This window comes from Coregonus lavaretus (assembly GCF_964263955.1).
Source record: "Coregonus lavaretus genome assembly, chromosome: 13".
Taxonomy (NCBI): Eukaryota; Metazoa; Chordata; class Actinopteri; order Salmoniformes; family Salmonidae; genus Coregonus; species Coregonus lavaretus.
In genome coordinates this window covers 27,248,195-27,269,780 of record NC_140000.1, presented here as the reverse complement: position 1 = coordinate 27,269,780, position 21,586 = coordinate 27,248,195, and the positions used below count along the sequence as shown (strand labels likewise).

Below are 21,586 nucleotides of genomic sequence, written 5' to 3'. Positions count from 1 at the left end.
GAGTGTGCAGTCGGTCAGATTCAAACCCATGTGAGCACCGGTACATGTATTCTGGAGGCAGCGATCTAGACTGCTAGACCACCCCACACCTCACTCTGGGTCTGCTCTACAGAGGAGAGATAAGCCTGGAAACACTGCCAGGTAGGGATGAATTAGTCAGGAGAAGATGCAGCAGAGATGTCTTTGCTTTGTGCTCGCTGAAGTGTTGCAGGTTGAGACGGTTCAGTTTGAACTTCGCCTCAACTCTGACTTTGCCACCAATTTGACACATTGTTTCTTAATACATTCATTCATTGATCTTACCTCAGGGTGCTCTTGTTTCAACGGGCAGTTGCTGGTGCATTAATGCATTTCAAAATCATAATTTAGTTGTCAGGAATTGTACCAATTGTATTGTATTGACTAGCGTCCTATACGAGGGGTGTGCTTGTACATCAAGCTGCCTCACGCTACAGAAACAGGACATAGGATCCTGCCCTATGCGCCGTTCTGGTTCGGACAAGGCTTACTGTGTTACTGTATATACCTTACACCCTAAAACCTTTGTAACTCTTTTCAACATACCATGTCCTGTGGCGTGGGAATTTGCCGATGTTCAGGATCTCCTTGACCGACATCACATCACCAGGGATGATGGGATAGAACTCAGAGTAGGAAGCCTCCTCATCACTGGTGCATCACAGGGACATAGAACAAACAACAACAACATATTAGATTAATTGGGTATTTTAATTAAAGTAGAAATCTGAAAATTAAATAAATGATCAAATTAATCATGAGAAGCTTCAAGTCAAGTGTAGTTACAACTGTCCTGCTATTGTGAATCTGATCACCAGGGGAGGCCACACAACCAGAGGGAGTTCCGCTCAGAGGCTGCCTTTCAAGAACAAAACTAAATTCCAATCACATTGTTTTATTCAAATATTTATTTTTTGGCTTTTAAAATGTAAATTTCAAATGAAATGTGGAAACATTGCTTACATTTGCCTTTATTATTTCCTATTCCTGTGACACTCAGAAATTGTCAAACTAATTTGGAGTTAGATTACTTACCAACAGAACATGCTGTTGAGAATAACAGCTGAATAGAAACAAGGGCAATATTAACAGCTGAGATAGAGCTGAAGTTGAGCCTGACAATAGAGACTGATAACCTCTGTGAATAACGATGTCAATGTTGCTGGCCAAACTACCTGACTAGCTCTACAGCCTAGATCGGACTACAGGCCTTTATTTGGAACAGCAACTGGCTACAGGATAAAGGAAGGGAGGGAACGAAGAGGCAGCATTCTATTCACTAGTCAGTAGTCACTATTGAATGGTTTCTCAAATGGTGCAATTTGTGAGATCACCTCCGGACACATTGTGTAAGTCTGTTCAATGTAAGATTTGAAGATGTTATCTTTTGCTTTTAAGTAACACATGTAAGGCCTTTCTCCATATACAGTATTTGAGGTTTCAAAATGCTTCTAAAGTTTATCATTTCCCCCCCCAAAAATGATGAAATGTATCAAAAAAATGTATATTAATTATAATCCACATAATAATTCACATTTCCTGTTGCTGCAGGATTGTTTTACTGCTGTAGCAACCTGGCTCAAATTAAGATATTTTACTGGTATATTTTACATAATAGGATGTCCTTGTGGCTTGTTCTGTGTTGGAAAGACTTACATGAATATAGCTTTTTACTTGTATTTTTTACATACACTATACTATATATACAAAAGTATGTGGACACCCCTTCAAATTAGTGGATTCGGCTATTTCAGCTACACCCGTTGCTGACAGGTGTATAAAATCGAGCACACAGCCATGCAATCTCCATAGACAAACATTGTCAGTAGAATGGCCTTACTGAAGAGCTCAGTGACTTTCAACGTGGCACCGTCATAGGATGCCACCTTTCCAACAAATCAGTTCGTCAACTATTTCTGCCCTACTAGAGCTGACCCGGTCAACTGTAAGTGCTGTTATTGTGAAGTGGAAACTTCTAAAAGCAACAATGGCTCAGCCGCGAAGTGGTAGGCCACACAAGCTCACAGAATGGGACCACCAACTGCTGAAGCACGTAAGGTGTAAAAATCGTCTGTCCTCGGTTGCAACACTCACTACCGAGTTCCAAACTGCCTCTGGAAGCAACGTCAGCACAAGAACTGTTCGTCTGGAGCTTCATGAAATGGGTTTAGATGGCCGAGCAGCTGCACACAAGCCTAAGATCAGGTGTAAAGCTCGTCGCCATTGGAGCAGTGGAAACGTGTTCTCTTGAGTGATGAATCACGCTTCACCATCTGGCAGTCTGATGGACGAATCTGGGATTGGCGGATGCCATAAAAATGCTACCATAGTGCTAACTGTAAAGTTTGGTGGAGAAGGAATAATGTTTTTAATTTTTCGGTCTAGGCCCCTTAGTTCCAGTGAAGGGAAATCGTAACGCTACAGCATACAATGACATTCTAAACGATACTGTGCTTCCAACTTTGTGGCAACAGTTTGGGGAAGGCCCTTTCCTGTTTCAGCATGACAATGTCCCCGTGCACAAAGCGAGGTCCATACAGATATGGTTTGTCGAGGTTGGTGTGGAAGAACTTGACTGGTCAGCACAGAGCCCTGACCTCAACCCCATCGAACAGCTTTGGGATGAATTGGAACGCCGACTGCGAGCCAAGCCTAAGTGCCCAACATCAGTGCCCGACCTCACTAATGCTCTTGTGGCTGAATGGAAGCAAGTCCCCGCAGCAATATTCCAACATCTAGTGGAATGTCTTCCCAGAAGTGCGGAGGCTGTTATAGTAGCAAAGGGGGGACCAACTCCATATTAATACTCATGATTTTGGAATGAGATGTTGGACGAGCAGGTGTCCACAAAATGTTGGTCATGTAGTGTATCTCATAGGATGCCCATGTGTCTTGTTCTATATTGGAAAGAGATGCATAAATATTGATCCCTTTGAAATACATATAATCTATGAATTTATACTATGACTCTGTAAAGTTTTGCCAGTCTATTTTCTCCCGTCGTGTTGTTTTTCAACAACATTTTGAGGAGTAATGATATCAATATCGAAACCACACATTCCAGCACACTTTCTTCAGATGCAGCAGGCCTCTATTTACTGTGTGTGCTGAGTGGACCGGAGCCAGAGTGGTATTGTCCAGCCTTAGGCTCCATGCTACATTATTTAACGACACCCTATCAATCTCTCTCTGCACGCTGCGGAACGGTCCAGGAACTAAACAAAAGAAAAAGCAGAAGTTGCTCTCTCTGAGCTCTGTGAAATGGGGAACTGTCCCAGCAAATAAACAAAATAAAATGGGAAGTTACAACAATTTGCATTGTCATCAGAAGTAGGCTGTCTTTCTGAAAGGAGTGCCTCAAGCAATATGGCAGTGCTACATATATTAGCTGGCTATATTCACTTGGGGGGGAAATAAGTTCTGACTTTCAGAATTGTTTTGTGGAGTGGGAGAATTCAAAACCTCAAATATTGGCCAAGCAGCCCATACAAGACCTGATACAAGCATTTACTCTCAAAATATCTCCTGAATGCAGCTGTAATTGCTCTTGTTAAAGTGTAATGGAGCAAAAGTTAGCACCTCTCCTATTACTTTAAGATGCCTTCCAACTTTATTGTCTCGACTTGCCAAGTGTTCTCCTTACTGTTGGTCTAAGAGGACAGCTGATGCTTTAATTAGGTTGTCTTAGTGAGTATGTGTAAGTGTGTTTTGTCTATGGGGTAAATTGATTTGAACTTAACATTCCACACATATTTGCCCATTGTAGAAGTGCTCAGAAAGTTACCTTTTGGAGATAAAAGTGCTCAAAGTTGACCTATTTTGCATACCCCACCATAGCATGAGCTATCCATGTCTTCATCACTGGTAAAGATAAACGGTTGAGATTGATATTATTTAAAGCTTACAAACAGTGTTGTCAAACTATTTTATAATTTCTTTAAAACATTTGTTGTAATTTTTTTACCTTAAACATCAATTATCAAAAACGTGTGAACTCGCATATGTTGTAGCATAGACCCTATTTGACATAATCTAAGGTTTTCGTGTTGTGCCCGCCATCGGTTGAGACAACATGCTCTTGAATACAGGGTGGGTGTCATGTTTTGGCTGATAAATGCACTAAAATGGGAATAACATTTACATTTCAACTTTCAAATGGTACCACAAAGATGGTTGGAGGTCCACACAACAGAGAATGTCGACTTGAATGGGAATGTCTGTTGTTTTAAATTATAGTGTCAATCCTTCATAGGAAACCTATTGAAATCATAGAAATACAGATAATAGAATAGAAATGACCATTTTTGTTGATATTTAATGGTGGGTGGACCGGTGGCCATCTTTGTGGTAGTAATTAGAAGTTAAATGTTCAATTCAATGGTGTACCAGCTAAACTGCAGTGGTCTGAAGGGATAGGTCCATTTTATGAATTATATTTCTATGATTGAAATTACCCACCCTATATTCAAGAGCATGTGGTGTCTGTTGTTGGTCTTACAGGGCCTTGCAAAAGTATTCATCCCCCTTGGCGTTTTTCATATTTTGTTGCATTACAACCTGTAATTTAAATTGATTTTTATTTGGATTTCATGTAATGGACATACACAAAATAGTCCAAATTGGTGAAGTGAAATGAAAAAAATAACTTGTTTCAAAACATTCTAAAAAACAAATAACGGAAAAGTGGTGCGTGCATATGTATTCACCCCCTTTGCTATGAAGCCCCTAAATAAGATCTGGTGCAACCAATTACCTTCAGAAGTCACATAATTAGTTAAATAAAGTCCACCTGTGTGCAATCTAAGTGTCACATGATCTGTCACATGATCTCAGTATATATACACCTGTTCTGAAAGGCCCCAGAGTCTTCAACACCACTAAGCAAGGAGCACCACCAAGCAAGCGGCACCATGAAGCCCAAGGAGCTCTCCAAACAGGTCAGGGACAAAGTTGTGGAGAAGTACAGATCAGGGTTGGGTTATGAAAAAATATCTGAAACTTTGAACATCCCACGGAGCACCATTAAATCCATTATTAAAAAATTTAAAGAATATGGCACCACAACAAACCTGCCAAGAGAGGGCTGCCCACCAAAACTCACGGACCAGGCAAGGAGGGCATTAATCAGAGAGGCAGCAAAGAGACCAAAGATAACCCTGAAGGAGATGCAAAGCTCCACAGCGGAGATTGGAGTATCTGTCCTTAGGACCACTTTAAGGCGTACACTCCACAGAGCTGGGCTTTACGGAAGAGTGGCCAGAAAAAAGCCATTGCTTAAAGAAAAAAATAAGCAAACATGTTTGGTGTTCACCAAAAGGCATGTGGGAGACTCCCCAAACATATGGAAGAAGGTATTCTGGTCAGATGAGACTAAAATTGAGCTTTTTCTTTTTGTTTGTCTTGTTTCTTGTTTGTTTCGCAATAAAAAATATTTTGCATCTTCAAAGTGATAGGCATGTTGTGTAAATGAAATGATACAAACCCCCCAAAAATCAATTTTAATTTCAGGTTGTAAGGCAACAAAATAGGAAAAATGCCAAGGGGGTGAATACTTTTGCAAGCCACTGTAACAACGGGAAGCATAGATATAGCGCACATAGAACAGATATACCGCTTCTTAGACTTGCTTTCAATGAGAATAACATATATATAAGTGAAATATCTATGTGAATTTGGTCGGATCGCCCAGAAAAGTACATATTGCAGCTTTAAGCATTTTTAGATAGGTAAAAAAAAAAAAATCAAAAAATTATACAATAGTTTAACAAGCCTGTTTGTAAGCTTTTAAATTATATCAAACTCAACCGTTTATCTTTTCCAGTGATGAAGACATAGATGTCTCATGGTGTGGTGGGGTATGCAAAACTTCTAGCACCTCGATCTCCCAAATGTTTTGGCAATCAGGTCCAAAAAGTGGACCCGTTTTGTTAAAATCAAAAGGGATGCTGTCAAAAAGTGATTGAAATCAAATGGATTTACCCTATGAGGAGTGTGTGTGTGTGTGTGTGTGTATGTGTGTGTGAGATAGAGAGAGAGAGCTATATTGGTGTTCAGTATTTGGGTTGTCTGTGTAACAGGTTTGGTTATGTTTCCGCTTGACACTGCAGAAATATGTATTCAATGTTTATGTATTCCTCTTGGTTGGTGTTGAACCATAAGGTGTTATACCATTAGTTACGCTTGCAGATAGGTCAGGTCACGTTCTGAAATTGTGCATTCTATTTACATATTAACAATGTGTATGAGTTCACTATATACAGTGGGGAAAAAAAGTATTTAGTCAGCCACCAATTGTGCAAGTTCTCCCACTTAAAAAGACGAGAGAGGCCTGTAATTTTCATCATAGGTACACGTCAACTATGACAGACAAAATGAGAAAAAAAATCCAGAAAATCACATTGTAGGATTTTTTATGAATTTATTTGCAAATTATGGTGGAAAATAAGTATTTGGTCACCTACAAACAAGCAAGATTTCTGGCTCTCACAGACCTGTAACTTCTTCTTTAAGAGGCTCCTCTGTCCTCCACTCGTTACCTTTATTAATGGCACCTGTTTGAACTTGTTATCAGTATAAAATACACCTGTCCACAACCTCAAACAGTCACACTCCAAACTCCACTATGGCCAAGACCAAAGAGCTGTCAAAGGACACCAGAAACAAAATTGTAGACCTGCACCAGGCTGGGAAGACTGAATCTGCAATAGGTAAGCAGCTTGGTTTGAAGAAATCAACTGTGGGAGCAATTATTAGGAAATGGAAGACATACAAGACCACTGATAATCTCCCTCGATCTGGGGCTCCACGCAAGATCTCACCCCGTGGGGTCAAAATGATCACAAGAACGGTGAGCAAAAATCCCAGAACCACACGGGGGGACCTAGTGAATGACCTGAAGAGAGCTGGGACCAAAGTAACAAAGCCTACCATCAGTAACACACTACGCCGCCAGGGACTCAAATCCTGCAGTGCCAGACGTGTCCCCCTGCATAAGCCAGTACATGTCCAGGCCCGTCTGAAGTTTGCTAGAGTGCATTTGGATGATCCAGAAGAGGATTGGGAGAATGTCATATGGTCAGATGAAACCAAAATAGAACTTTTGGTAAAAACTCAACTCGTCGTGTTTGGAGGACAAAGAATGCTGAGTTGCATCCAAAGAACACCATACCTACTGTGAAGCATGGGTGTGGAAACATCATGCTTTGGGGCTGTTTTTCTGCAAAGGGACCAGGATGACTGATCCGTGTAAAGGAAAGAATGAATGGGGCCATGTTTCGTGAGATTTTGAGTGAAAACCTCCTTCCATCAGCAAGGGCATTGAAGATGAAACGTGGCTGGGTCTTTCAGCATGACAATGATCCCAAACACACCGCCCGGGCAACGAAGGAGTGGCTTCGTAAGAAGCATTTCAAGGTCCTGGAGTGGCCTAGCCAGTCTCCAGATCTCAACCCCATAGAAAAGCTTTGGAGGGAGTTGAAAGTCCGTGTTGCCCAGCGACAGCCCCAAAACATCACTGCTCTAGAGGAGATCTGCATGGAGGAATGGGCCAAAATACCAGCAACAGTGTGTGAAAACGTTTGACCTGTGTCATTGCCAACAAAGGGTATATAACAAAGTATTGAGAAACTTTTGTTATTGACCAAATACTTATTTTCCACCATAATTTGCAAATAAATTCATAAAAAATCCTACAATGTGATTTTCTGGAATTTTTTTTCTCATTTTGTCTGTCATAGTTGATGTGTACCTATGATGAAAATTACAGGCCTCTCTCATCTTTTTAAGTGGGAGAACTTGCACAATTGGTGGCTGACTAAATACTTTTTTCCCCACTGTACATGTCCTGATGTGTATATATTGTATATGTGTATGGTACCTGTTAGAGATTGGGGGCTTTTGTATGTTATTGTTATAAGAACGAGTTAGCTAGCATGCTCTAATTGTAATGGTCACATTAGATCCCTGCTAATTCACAGTTATTTCCATGCTAACAGACGAATCACGAATCTACAGCCTGCAAATCTAATGTGCTTCCTTGTGTTCATCGTCAGGTACTTACATTTATTGTATTTTGTACATTTTTTGTCATTGCTATGATGTTTGAATACAAAATATCCAGTCTGATATTGACATGCAAGCATCGAATCACGAATCTACAGCCATCAACATACTGTTGTCCTGCATATCTAATGTGCTTCCTTATGTCTATCATCAGAATAAACACCAATCAACTGTTACCGGTGGCTGGGTATTTCTTTCTTCAAAAACACAACACAAGAGAGTTTCGAAGTACGATAACATCTGTTACATCTGTATGGTATGGTGTGTGTGTGTGTGTGTTTGTTTGTCTATTGGTGAGTCATCTGTATGTGTGTGCAGTATTTGTGTGCGGAGTGTGTGGGCAGTCTGTGAGTCAATGTTGGTTGGTTGGTGTTTATATGAGCATGGGTGAGCTCTGTGGTGAATCAGGGCTGTTCTGGGGATTGAAGGCTGACTTTGGCAGGGAGAGGCAGACAAGGTTGACTGCTCATCCGGAGGCAACTCAATAAAAGCAGCAATGTGTCTCTCTTTCTGGAGAGGGTCTCAATGATGTGTGAATGTACAGTATATGAGTGTAATGCAATATCTATAGGCTACTTTATCCACATGGACTTGTGTGTACAGCATGTGTATACATTTTTTTCCAACTGCTTACACACAAAATCTTTTCATGTCACACGATTTTTGAAACCTCTCACTTAAAGTGCAAAACTACACACCAAATCTCCAAAACCATAAGCTATTTCTCAGCCTTTGACTCAGTTGTCAATTGCATAAAACCTAAAACACAAAAATCTAACAGGAAGTGACTTGCTTTCCTTTTCCAAACACAACCAATCAAAATGCTACACTTATTCACTAGGTCACACACACACTCCTCACATGTGCAAAAACTAATTGGCGTTCATAATTCGAACCTTCAGAAATGAGAACAGGTATGCAACTATCTAATGACTATTTTAGCATTACAGTAATGTACTGTAAAATATGTATGACTGCATAGTATTGCATAAACATTTGTAACTCTAAGCCATCCATTTACTGCACTGCATTGAATGAATGAGGTTGGTTATCATGCTGTACTACATTTTTTTGTACATTGTTTACAGTTCCTATGCTGAACACATACTGTGTTTGAATTCTGTACAGAGTGGAAAGGTAAAGACATCATGGAGGACAAGGACGCTTGTTTACAGATGTACAAGAGACTGCAATTATAAATATGGTTTTGGCCAACAATGCAATTAGGATTCAAGAGATAAGAGAGCATATCTTGAATAATGACACCATATTTAACAACATCAATGCTGTAAGCCTGTCGACCATACAACGCATCCTCCAACGGCACCAAGTGATGATGAAACAACTTTACAAGGTGCCATTTGAGAGAAACTCTGACAGAGTCAAGAATCTGCGACATGACTTCCAGTACTTCAGACATACAATATTTACTCATCTGTATATCATTTTGTCTGTTACAGAGAGTATTGGAGATGGATGCCCATGTAATTCGCCATGAATTTATTTATGTGGATGAGGTTGGCTTCAACCTCACCAAAACCAGGCGCCGTGGAAGAAATGTAATAGGATAGAGGGCAATTACCAATGTCCCTGGACAGCGTGGGGGTAATATAACTATGTGTGCTGCCATCACTCAAAACGGGGTCCTCCATCACAATGCCACACTGGGTCCGTACAACACCGGCCATATGCTCACTTTTCTGGATCCAATTTACACAATGCTTATCCCTGATCCAGATCAGGAGCCTGCTAGATTTGTGGTTATATGGGACAATGTTAGTTTTCACCAGGCTGTTCTGGTCCAAAACTGGTTTGCCACCCATCCACAATTTGTAGTTTTGTACCTACCCCCATATTCACCTTTTCTAAATCCCATAGAGGAATTCTTCTCAGCCTGATGCTGGAAAGTGTAGGATCGCCAACCCTATGCCCGCATGCCGCTTCTCCAGGCAATGGAGGACGCATGTGGGGACATAGAGGTTGCCTCTGTCCAAGGTTGGATATGCCATGCTAGGAGATACTTCCCTCGATGTTTGGCAAGAGAAAACCTATCTTGTGATGTGGACGAAGTATTGTGGCCAGACCCAGCCCGGAGAAGAGATGAAGCGTAGCTTAGCACTGGTGACTACCCCCCCCCCCCCCCCCCCCCCCCGCCTAGGCGGCAGATCCGGCCCCGGGCATGATCCCCACTCCCTCTCTAACCCCCCAAAGTACCCCTGGTCCGGTCTGGCCCTGCTGACCGAAGCTGAACTGAACACTGGTGGAGCGGATTGCTTTAGCTCCGGCGTGAAGCAGCTGACCGGTGCCGGACCAGGCACCGGTGGAACCGGCACGGGCCGTGCCGGACTGACGACGCACACCACTGGCTTGGTGTGGGGAGCAGGAACGGACCGAGCCGGGCTGACGAAGCGCACCACTGACTTGGTGCGGGGAGCAGGAACGGGCCGGACCGGGCTGGCGACGCGCACCATTGGCTTGGTGCGGGGAGCAGGAACAGGCCAGGCCGGGCTGGCGACGCGCACCATTGGCTTGGTGCGGGGAGCAGGAACGGACCAAGCCGGGCTGGCGACGCGCACCATTGGCTTGGTGCGGGGAGCAGGAACGGGCCGGACCGGGCTGGCGACGCGCACCATTGGCTTGGTGCGGGGAGCAGGAACGGGCCGGACCGGGCTGGCGACGCGCACCATTGGCTTGGTGCGGGGAGCAGGAACAGGCCGGGCCGGGCCGGGCTGGCGACGCGCACCATTGGCTTGGTGCGGGGAGCAGGAACAGGCCGGGCCGGGCTGGCGACGCACACCATAGGCTCGGTGCAAGGGACAGGAACAGACCGGACCGTACTGGGGACACACACCACTGGCCTTACGCCGGGATCAGGAACGGGCCGGACCGGACTGGTAACACACCCCCGGACCGGACTGGTAACACGTCCCCCTTCACCTCTTTGACCAGTGGCCCCCGTAACCTGGCGGCCTCCTCTGCCAACCCGCTGGGCCGCTCAACCGCGGTCTCCTGCTGCCCCGTCGTCCACGGCGTTAGCCCCCCCCTAAAAAAATTCTGGGCTTCTCTCCTACCCGTGGACCAGGTCTCCATACTTCTCGCCAGCCTTTCGCCCTTCTGCTTCCACGTCAAGCCCCTCTCTTGCTCACCCGGCTTGACCCAGTCGAGGAGGCGCTGGATATCCGCCAGAGATTTCCCTGGCGATGGCTCCTGGACCCGCTGCTTGGTCCAGTCTTGGTGGGATCTTCTGTCACGCTCGTCGGGAACAGAGGAGGACCAAGGCGCAGCGTTGAAGGTGAACATACTTTATTTTAATGAATATACGAACCAAACAACATACAAGTGTCCCAATCAGAGACAACCAGCAACAGCTGACACTCGTTGCCTCTGATTGGGAACCACTCTGGCCAACATAGAAATGCAACATCTAGAAAACTAATGGAAACTCACACCCTGGCTCAACATACAAGTGTCCCCAGAGCCAGGGCGTGACAGCCATTTGATGCAAATGCTTCATTCTGACATGTGTTTATGGCATTTTGAATGCCGTGTTACATTTTGAAGGAGATGTGAGGCATTTTGCATTTTGTGTGTGCAGTTTTGGGAATTGTGTGTAGAGTTTTGAAAAAAGGAGGCATAGTTTTGAAAACGTGTGTAAGCAGATGGAAAAAACTGTAACGTAAGTGTAACTCTAATTTTGCCCTTCAACACACGCACACACACACTGCTCTCGGACACACACTGCGTCACGGCTCTGGTGTCGCAATGAGCTCAGAATAACTGCCACCCACTCCATGTCCTTGTTTAAAAAGCTGTAATGTCATCCCACAACCCACAACAAACAAGGACTCCATTACATACAGGGCACTTTTCATCTGACTAGCTATGCACATATCCGGTAACATACTGTAATATTTGGATGGTCAACATCGACTGTACTTTACTCCCATGCAAGCAGTTTTCAAGTGGATGAATACATTACAGGACATAGTGTGCTAAGGAAACTGGGTTTTTAGAATTCTATTTGCATCCACTAAAACCTAAAACCAGGAATGGATGAACGTGATCAAAACATAATACTTGGATGGTCAACATCTACTTTTCTCCAATGCAGGACACTTCTGGGAAGGCTTTCCACTAGATGTTGGAACATTGCTGCGGGGACTTGCTTCCATTCAGCCACAAGAGCATTAGTGAGATTGGGCACTGATGTTGGGCGATTAGGCCTGGCTCGCAGTCGGCGTTCCAATTCATTCCAAAGGTGTTCGATGGGATTGAGGTCAGGGCTCTGTGCAGGCCAGTCAAGTTCTTCCACACCGATCTCGACAAACCATTTCTGTATGGACCCTACTTTGTGCACAGGGGCATTGTCATACTGAAACAGGAAAGGGCCTTCCCCTTCCATTCTGTGAGTTGTGTGGCCTACCACTTCGCGGCTGAGCCGTTGTTGCTCCCTTCACAATAACAGCACTTACAGTTGACCGGGCAGCTCTAGCAGGGCAGAAATTTGACGAACTGACTTGTTGGAAAGGTGGCATCCTATGACGGTGCCACGTTGAAAGTCACTGAGCTCTTCAGTAAGGCCATTCTACTGCCAATGCTTGTCTATGGAGATTGCATGGCTGTGTGCTCGATTTTATACACCTGTCAGCAACAGGTGTGGCTGAAATAGCCGAATCTACTAATTTGAAGGGGTGTCCACATACTTTAGTATATATAGTGTATATACAGAACACCATATGTAACTTGATATCTTCTGGAAATTCTTTATTCTATCAAATTTTTTATAACAAGCATTGGATGAACATGATCTATGTTATGATGAGGCAAGGTCAGTGTGTGTGTGTGTGTGTGTGTGTGTGTGTGTGTGTGTGTGTGTGTGTGTGTGTGTGCGTGTGAACATTGGATGAACATGATCTATTTGGATGAACATGATCTATGGTATGTTGACGAAGCAGGGTGTGTGTGCCAGTATGCCTTTACCTGGAGGTGAAGGTTTTCTTCTTGATCTGCGAGGCCAGCGCCATACTGTGGGACATCTGGTGGGACTGCTGCTCCTGGACCCGTGTCGTCAGTGTCTTGGTTGCCATGGTGAAACCCTGACCAATACCTGTGGAGGAAGGAGGTAGGAGAGATGAGGGAGGGATGAAGGGAGTAGGATGGAGGATCTGTCATTGCACAGTAGGACCACTCTGAGGGTTGACCTGATGGAGACTCGGAAAGGAATGCTACAGAGATCTCTTTTCACTTTTATTGTGAGGAATATGTCAATTTAAGACCATAGTAATTGTGCTCATGGTGGATCTCAAATAGCCAGGTGTCAATGGAAATGCATCCAAAATATGTAATATCATAGTAGGCAGAGCTACAAGTGTTCCAGTGAGAAACTGAAAGACTTCTAATTTCCTCATTTCATAGTAGCACAACAACAACAAAATCCAATGAGTTGTTTATGTTTGAAGTAAAGACAGGTGTTGCTGGCATGGAGAAAGGTGTGCTTCAGGCCTCTGTTAAATGAACTGTCTCTTTGTGGGCCATTGAGCGAATTATTATTAATTAGTTCAGGTCTGCCACCATGCCGCTGCCTGCCACCCTTGCAGTCATTAATCTCTCTCTGCTCTGGGGAGGCCGACACTGCAGCTCGCCCAACCAACAGAATCAGGCCAGAGCCTGAGTGATAAGTTAATTTACCCACTCCCACAAGCAACCATCACCCGTGTTAGCATGTTAGCATTATAAACACCTTTGTTTTTCCTTCTGGTCTGTTCGAATTACAATGGATGGCCTGGGCTAACGTTAGCGAGCGGCTAGTGCCTAACGCTTTAATGCTTTGAATTACATTGCGGTGAGCCTGCTGGTCTGATGTTAGCAAATGGCTAATGGCTAATGCTTCAACAGGCTAGCAGCCCCATTGGTTTCCCTTCACGGCTCATTGTCATGCAAGACAAAAGGATTGTTTGAACACAGGTGGTAAAAAGGTCAACCTCCAGCGTATTAAAATGTATCTGTCTTAACTGGTGTGTGACTGGATACCCGGACCCCGTGGAGAGAGTGGAGAGCAATGTTCTTTCTGCTCACAGTGCAGTTTCCCTATGTCTTGAAGTAGACTGCACAGTCCAATTCTCTGATGAGAAAAGACAATAAAGCAACATGGGGATTAATTATTTGTTATTTGGTAGATCATGGATTGTCTGAACACCACATGAGAGCTTTACCTGATCGTCCTGAAAGAGTAATTTCAACTCATATCCATGAAGGCTGCCAAAAGTAGAGACTCTTTTGACACTCAACCAACTTGAGGAACCAGCAAAGAAAGACTTATCTCATGCAGACAAAAGGAAATATCCTAGAGTATGCAAAGCTCAGCAGTATAGTAACATGCATTATTTGCATATAGAGGCCAGATGAGGCTACTTCATGGAGGAAGAGGAGGACGTTCTACCACATGAATTTGAGGAAAAATGTAGAAATAATACAAACACTGAAACATAGTTAAAAAAAAATCAGAAACACATATGCCATCCCATTGGCCAGTGGTGGAAAAAGTACCCAATTGTCATACTTGAGTAAAAGTAAAGATACCTTAATAGAAAATGACTCAAGTAAAAGTGAAAGTCACCCAGTAAAATATTATTTGAGTAAAAGTCTAAAAGGATTTGGTTTTAAATATACTTAAGTATCAAAAGTAAATGTAATTGCTAAAATATACTTAAGTATCAAAAGTAAAAGTAAAAGTACAAATCATTTCAAATTCCTTATATTAAGCAAACCAGACCGCACCATTTTCTTGTTTTGTTTAATTTACGGATAGCCAGAGGCACGCTCCAACACTCAGACATCATTTACAAATGAAGCATGTGTGTTTAGTGAGTCTGCCAGATCAGAGACAGTAGAGATGACCAGGGAAGTTATCTTGATAAGTGCGTGAATTGGACAATTTTCCTGTCCTGCTAAGCATTCAAAATGTAACGTGTACTTTTGGTGTCAGAGAAAATGCATGGAGTAAAAAGTACATTATTTTCATTAGGAATGTACTTTACACCAATGCCTTCGGCTATATTAAAAGTCCATCATTCTCATTTACTTATTAAGTCACCAGATGCTAATTGCCATTGGGTTACTTTCCCGGTATTGGTATTCATGTGACGTTTATGACCCTTGTAATGTATCCGTAACACGTCCTTGTGGATGAGACTATGTTGGAAAGAAAACAGGAAGTGATTACATCATGACATCACGGTGTATCACAAGGGTGAATTAAAAAGCCACTTACGTTTGTCTTTGAAGAAAGGGTTATACTCCACAGGCCTTCAAAATGAGCATGAAGGACACACGTCTCTCTATCTCTCTCTCTCTCTCTCTCTCTCTCTCTCTCCCTCTCTCTCTCTCTCTCTCTCTCTCTCTCTCTCTCCCTCTCTTTCTCTCCCTCTCTTTCCCTCCCTCTCTTTCCCTCCCTCTCTTTCCCTTACCTCTCTCTCTCTCTCTCTCTCTCTCTCTCTCTCTCTCTCTCTCTCTCTCTCTCTCTCTCTCTCTCTCTCTCTCTCTCTCTCTCTCTCTCTCTCTCTCTCTCTCTCTCTCTCTCTCTCTCTCTCTCTCTCTCTCTCTCTCTCTCTCTCTATGTCCCCTGTCACCTTTCACTGTCTGTCCCTCTCAATTGCTGTCTCACGTTCTCTTAATCTTACCTCTCTTTACAGTACCTCTCTCTATTCTGTCTCTCCCATGCTCCTCACTCTGCCTCTCCCTGTATGAGCAGTGAAGGTGAACCTGGCCCTGGACACAAAGTGTCCTTCACGAAGAGAATGTGGCCCAACACAATGCACTCAAGGTGTTAAATATAGACTACTGACACGTCCCCTTCGGTGCCCCCACCACCAACCCCCAACCCCCAACCCCCACCCACACCGATCAATGCCATCCAGCCAGATAGACTTACAGTCAGCACAGACCTGCGGCCAAGGATGCCACAGTAGCAACAATAGAACAACACAATAGGATTGAGGATTGAGTGGACTGTACTGTATGATCTGGGCAGCTGAAAGCAACAGCTGGAATGGCCACAGTGGAAATTATGCCTAGGGTATTCCACCAACTGTCTGATCAGTAACTGTCATGTTGGGATGAGTGTGAATATATGGTTGACTTTTTATAGTGAATGTGTCTATATAACCAGATTATCCTAAATGTATTGTTAGTTGAACATTCACAGGGTAGGGGCTAGTCCATTCTCTTTGTTCCTTTTCATCTGGTCCCATAATGGCCTTGTCTCATAATTGAGACCAAGGACGAGATGGGTAAAGAAAGAGCCTAGATAAAACAGTCTGGGTCTCTCCTTTTGAAAGACTGGCCTTGAACACCCTCCCAAAGAACAAGGGTTATAAGGTCATGATTAAGGGCGCACCTGAGATCCAGCTATCCCAGTCCTCCTTTCAAACCTCTCCCTTTATCTCTCACACTACTTTTCTGTCAATTTCTTTGTCTATCAACCCCCCTCTTCTGCCTGTATCTCCCTCCCCTCTCCACTCACTGTCTACACTTTGTCCCTCCCCTAATCCAAGTTTCTCTCTTTCTTCCCCTCCTCCCTCACTCCCCCCCTCTTCTCTGTAACCTTTTACAGTGATCTCTGATTAGTCCCTGGAGCTTGTCCACTGTTCTGTCTCATTAAACATGGAGCTCAGACTGGCTGAGACAGCGAGAGAGAGAGAGAGAGAGAGAGAGAGAGGAGAGAGAGAGAGAGAGAGAGAGAGAGAGAGAGAGAGAGAGAGAGAGAGAGAGAGAGAGAGAGAGAGAGAGAGAGAGAGAGAGAGTGTGTGTGTGTTAACGAGAAATAGAAAGATACATTTCTAACATTAATGTACACCACGATTTTATTTAAATGATCCTTTTAACTACTAGCTTGATGGTTGTAGCCATCAACTGTACCATTAACAACACCCATATTAGCAAACGTATTTAATTTCAAACTTCACATTTCTCTAGTATAGGCTACTGAAATAATGAACGATATCAGCAAAATGCCTGCAATAAGTGATTGGTATGGTCGGTGTCGATCATTTTTGGTTTATCGTCCCAGCTCTAGTGTGTGTGCATGTCTGTGCGTTTGTGCGTGCACAAGCATGTATGCGTGTTTGTGTTCAGATGGTTCAATGCTGAGTGATAAGGTTTAAAAAGACACTAAGAGGCTTCATCCAAGGCCATCTCTTTGTGTGTCAGGTTGGGGGGTTATTTATAAGCATTTACTGTCCACACCTGCCTCTGGCATATCAGTAAACAATGCAAGCTGGACTTGCCAGCCCCCTCTTCTCATCATATACCACCAGTGACAGTCTGACTAAGAATAACTGGACTGACAATGCCAGAACAAAGCAGCTGAAGAGACCAGCTTTATTAGTTCCTGTTGTAATGGAGGATTTGGTTCCCCTTACCATACAAACCAGTGATCAGTCAGTCAGTAATGTCATTAACATACCACTGTAGTAACATACAAGTGATATGCCAATTTAGGTGACACATAACTAATATGTCAGCTTAGGTGACATACTGTATAGCGACAATGGTTAAATGCCACTATTTGGACATTCTAATGAGACCATGTTGATGAATGAGTTAGTGGTCCTACAACTCCCCTCTTTTACAACTCTCTCCAATATGGCACCCATCCACTGTCAAGATGGCACTCAACATCCTCCTCTTCCTCAAGTAAACTGCTCCAGCTGTATTCCAAATAAAGGTTGCTTTCACCTTTTCAGACACTTGCAAAAGCAACAGAAATAGACCTTAATAGACGCAAAAGTACTCTGAGAAGATCCATCATTTCCGGCCGGCCATGGCAGCTGTTTACATTCATTTTCTAATCAAAAACCCATTAAGACCTCATTCAAATGCAAGGGGGTGATGGGAGGAAGTGTCATTTGGAGGATGTGAGTTCGCAGGGACGAAGTGTGGGCCTCAGATGTGGGGGAAGCAGGAAGAGGCTGCTCAGTGTAAGACAATTAGATCAATTACTGTTCACTCTGGGTAAAAATTAATCTTGGGTGCTGCAAAACCTTCCCTACTTCATGCGTGGTGCATAGTATTGTAGTACATGTGAAACATTCTTGTTAGGGCTAATAAGAATTATAAACACAGGCTTTGCAAGGTCAGCACACTGTACATGCCTGCCTATAGACCTGTTTCCCGGCTACGTCATGAAAAGTTGCAAGCGCAGTTCCGAATCAGAAAGTGGTTTGTTTACATGGAAGTAAATACGATCACGTCCAAATTCAGATGCAGCTCATGGAAGTTAGCAAACACGTAATCAGTTGGTTATCATCTACATTACAACATTGCAAATGTCTTTTGAGACTTGATTACCTAGCAAGCTAGCAAGCCAACGAGGCAAGGTACAATATCACAAATAGAGCTAGATAAAGCCAGAAAAAATATATACATGTTGAGCATATCTATAGACATCAGTCTTGTGTGTTTTCATGGTCATGACTCACTCACTGCTAAGTTTCTCAAGATCCCGACATCAGTGTATAGCTATCTGCTACAGGGCTTTTTGTTGCGAGCATGCACGTACATTACTCGAACATGTATTTTGCTTGTAAACAAAAAATTGTTACAACCTAATTAACTTACCAACCATAGGCTACCAGAGATGAGGCTTCACATCCTGTGTGTTTGTTTTTGTAGTTGTTGAAAGACATCAAATTGCTATTCAAAATAACACTGTCATTAGCATTGCTAATTAGCATTAGCATTATATTTTCATGGGCAAAGTTTAATGGCGTCTTGCCATCATATCAGGCAACTGTGTGAGAAACAGAGTTAAAGGATCCAGCTTGCTCCTCAATCAAACTTTCAGATCAGAGCAAAACTTCATTAGCAACGAGCCAAGCATATATTTCAATGGAGCAAGCTAAATTGGTCCACCTTATCTGAGCGGAACCTAATGTGCGGAACTAGAAAAAAAGATAGCCACTGCCAAGAAAGAGATAATATTGGGGTGATAGTGAGTTGTGAAAGATACCAAAATTGACCCGTTCCCCTTGTTTAGTCCCATCAGAGTCTTCAAACATTAGTTGACAAGTTTTCATTGCTTCAAAGGAAATTGAGTTTTTTCCCCCGTCAAGCTGTATCTTTTTCAGAGGCTGCCTTTTGCCTCAGATCAGAGAATATGGTAAATGAGCCCATCAAAATGCCCACTCTGAAAAATAGAAATTTGGAACGAAAGGTTTAGAGTTCAACTCCCAAAGGAACTATTAAGTACTCTTCACATAATATGAAAGATGATAAGTTATGAAACACCAAAGAGAAACGTATGAGGAACTGTATTTCTCTTAGATAACCTCTTTATTTTACCATCAATCGTCTCCTGGTTGCACTTTTTGAAAAATACAACGCTGGCCTTTCCAGCTGGCTGTTTTGTTTGTGAGGAGAGGTAGATATAAACATTATCCTTTGCTTGGGTCAGTACAAGCTCACATCAGGTTATTAATACCTGAAAATTCTTTCTACAGTGAGGGAAAAAAGTATTTGATCCCCTGCTGATTTTGTACGTTTGCCCACTGACAAAGACATGATCAGTCTTTAATTTTAATGGTAGGTTTATTTGAACAGTGAGAGACAGAATAACAACAAACAAATCCAGAAAAACGCATGTTATAAATTGATTAGCATTTTAATGAGGGAAATAAGCATTTGACCCCCTCTCAATCAGAAAGATTTCTGGCTCCCAGGTGTCTTTTATACAGGTAACGAGCTGAGATTAGGAGCACACTCTTAAAGGGAGTGCTCCTAATCTCAGCTCGTTACCTGTATAAAAGACACCTGTCCACAGAAGCAATCAATCAATCAGATTCCAAACTCTCCACCATGGCCAAGACCCAAGGATGTCAGGGACAAGATTGTAGACCTACACAAGGCTGGAATGGGCTACAAGACCATCACCAAGCAGCTTGGTGAGAAGGTGACAGCGATTATTCGCAATTGGAAGAAACACAAAAGACTGTCAATCTCCCTCGGCCTGGGGCTCCATGCAAGATCTCACCTCATGGAGTTGCAATGATCATGAGAACGGTGAGGAATCAGCCCAGAACTACACGGGAGAATCTTGTCAATGATCTCAAGGCAGCTGGGACCATAGTCACCAAGAAAACAATTGGTAACACACTACGCCGTGAAGGACTGAAATTCTGCAGCACCGCAAGGTCCCCCTGCTCAAGAAAGCACATATACAGGGCCGTCTGAAGTTTGCCAATGAACATCTGAATGATTCAGAGGAGAACTGGGTGAAAGTGTTGTGGTCAGATGAGACCAAAATCGAGCTCTTTGGCATCAACTCAACTCCCCGTGTTTGGAGGAGGAGGAATGCTGCCTATGACCCCAAGAACACCATCCCCACTGTCAAACATGGAGGTGGAAACATTATGCTTTGGGGGTGTTTTTCTGCTAAGGGGACAGGACAACTTCACCGCATCAAAGGGACGATGGACGGGGCCATGTACCGTCAAATCTTGGGTGAGAACCTCCTTCCCTCAGCCAGGGCATTGAAAATGGGTCGTGGATGGGTATTCCAGCATGACAATGACCCAAAACACACGGCCAAGGCAACAAAGGAGTGGCTCAAGAAAAAGCACAATAAGGTCCTGGAGTGGCCTTAATCCCATAGAAAATCTGTGGAGGGAGCTCAAGGTTCGAGTTGCCAAACGTCAGCCTCGAAACCTTAATGACTTGGAGAAGATCTGCAAAGAGGAGTGGGACAAAATCCCTCCTGAGATGTGTGCAAAACTGGGGGCCAACTACAAGAAACGTCTGACCTCTGTGATTGCCAACAAGGGTTTTGCCACCAAGTACTAAGTCATGTTTTACAGAGGGGTCAAATACTTATTTCCCTCATTATAATGCAAATCAATTTATAACATTTTTTACATGCATTTTTTTGGATTCTTTTGTTGTTATTCTGTCTCTCACTGTTCAAATAAACCTACCATTAAAATTATAGACTGATCATGTCTTTGTCAGTGGGCAAACGTACAAAATCAGCAAGGGATCAAATACTTTTTTCCCCTCACTGTAGGTGAGTAAAACTCTCACCGCATCAATATATTCATTGATCGAGGGCAGGCGGTAACACTTTTGAATTCAGTTTGAAATGCAATTTGCACTTTATTCGAAGAGCTCTATTGGGATCCGCTCAGAAAGTTCTTGGAGAATCAGAAACTACTGTATGTTAGAAGAGACCAGAGGGTCATCACTGCAATATTCTCTCTTTTCTTCTTGGGTATGGAGAGAAGGGGGCAGGAGAGGATGTGTTGAGGGACTGTCTGACAGATACAGTGGAGTTTCTGTCAGAGTGTTGTTGCAAGTGAACACAGTTTCAATTGTCTGGACATCTGTCCAAAGGAAACAGTCAAAGTAAAAATAAAAGTCTGCAATACCCGCCAAGGGGCTGGACAGTTTCCCCTATCCTTACTCCCCCTCACACATTGTAAGGATGGTTACAGTCTCTTTCACTACCACTATTTAT

General features: G+C 43.3%; 1 protein-coding gene across 1 annotated transcript in view; it reads right to left on the bottom strand.

Annotated features, from left to right (window-relative positions):
* Window positions 1-13,166, bottom strand: part of LOC311139869 (myomesin-3-like) — a gene marked incomplete at its 5' end in the record, with an annotated part of 62,974 nt that extends 49,808 nt beyond the window's left edge. The window contains 2 exons of the mRNA XM_084174859.1: window positions 565-669; window positions 13,060-13,166. Of these exons, the coding sequence (XP_084030985.1) occupies window positions 565-669; window positions 13,060-13,166 (212 nt within the window). The remainder of the gene's footprint in view (window positions 1-564; window positions 670-13,059) is intronic.
* Window positions 13,167-21,586: the final 8,420 nt, after the last annotated feature.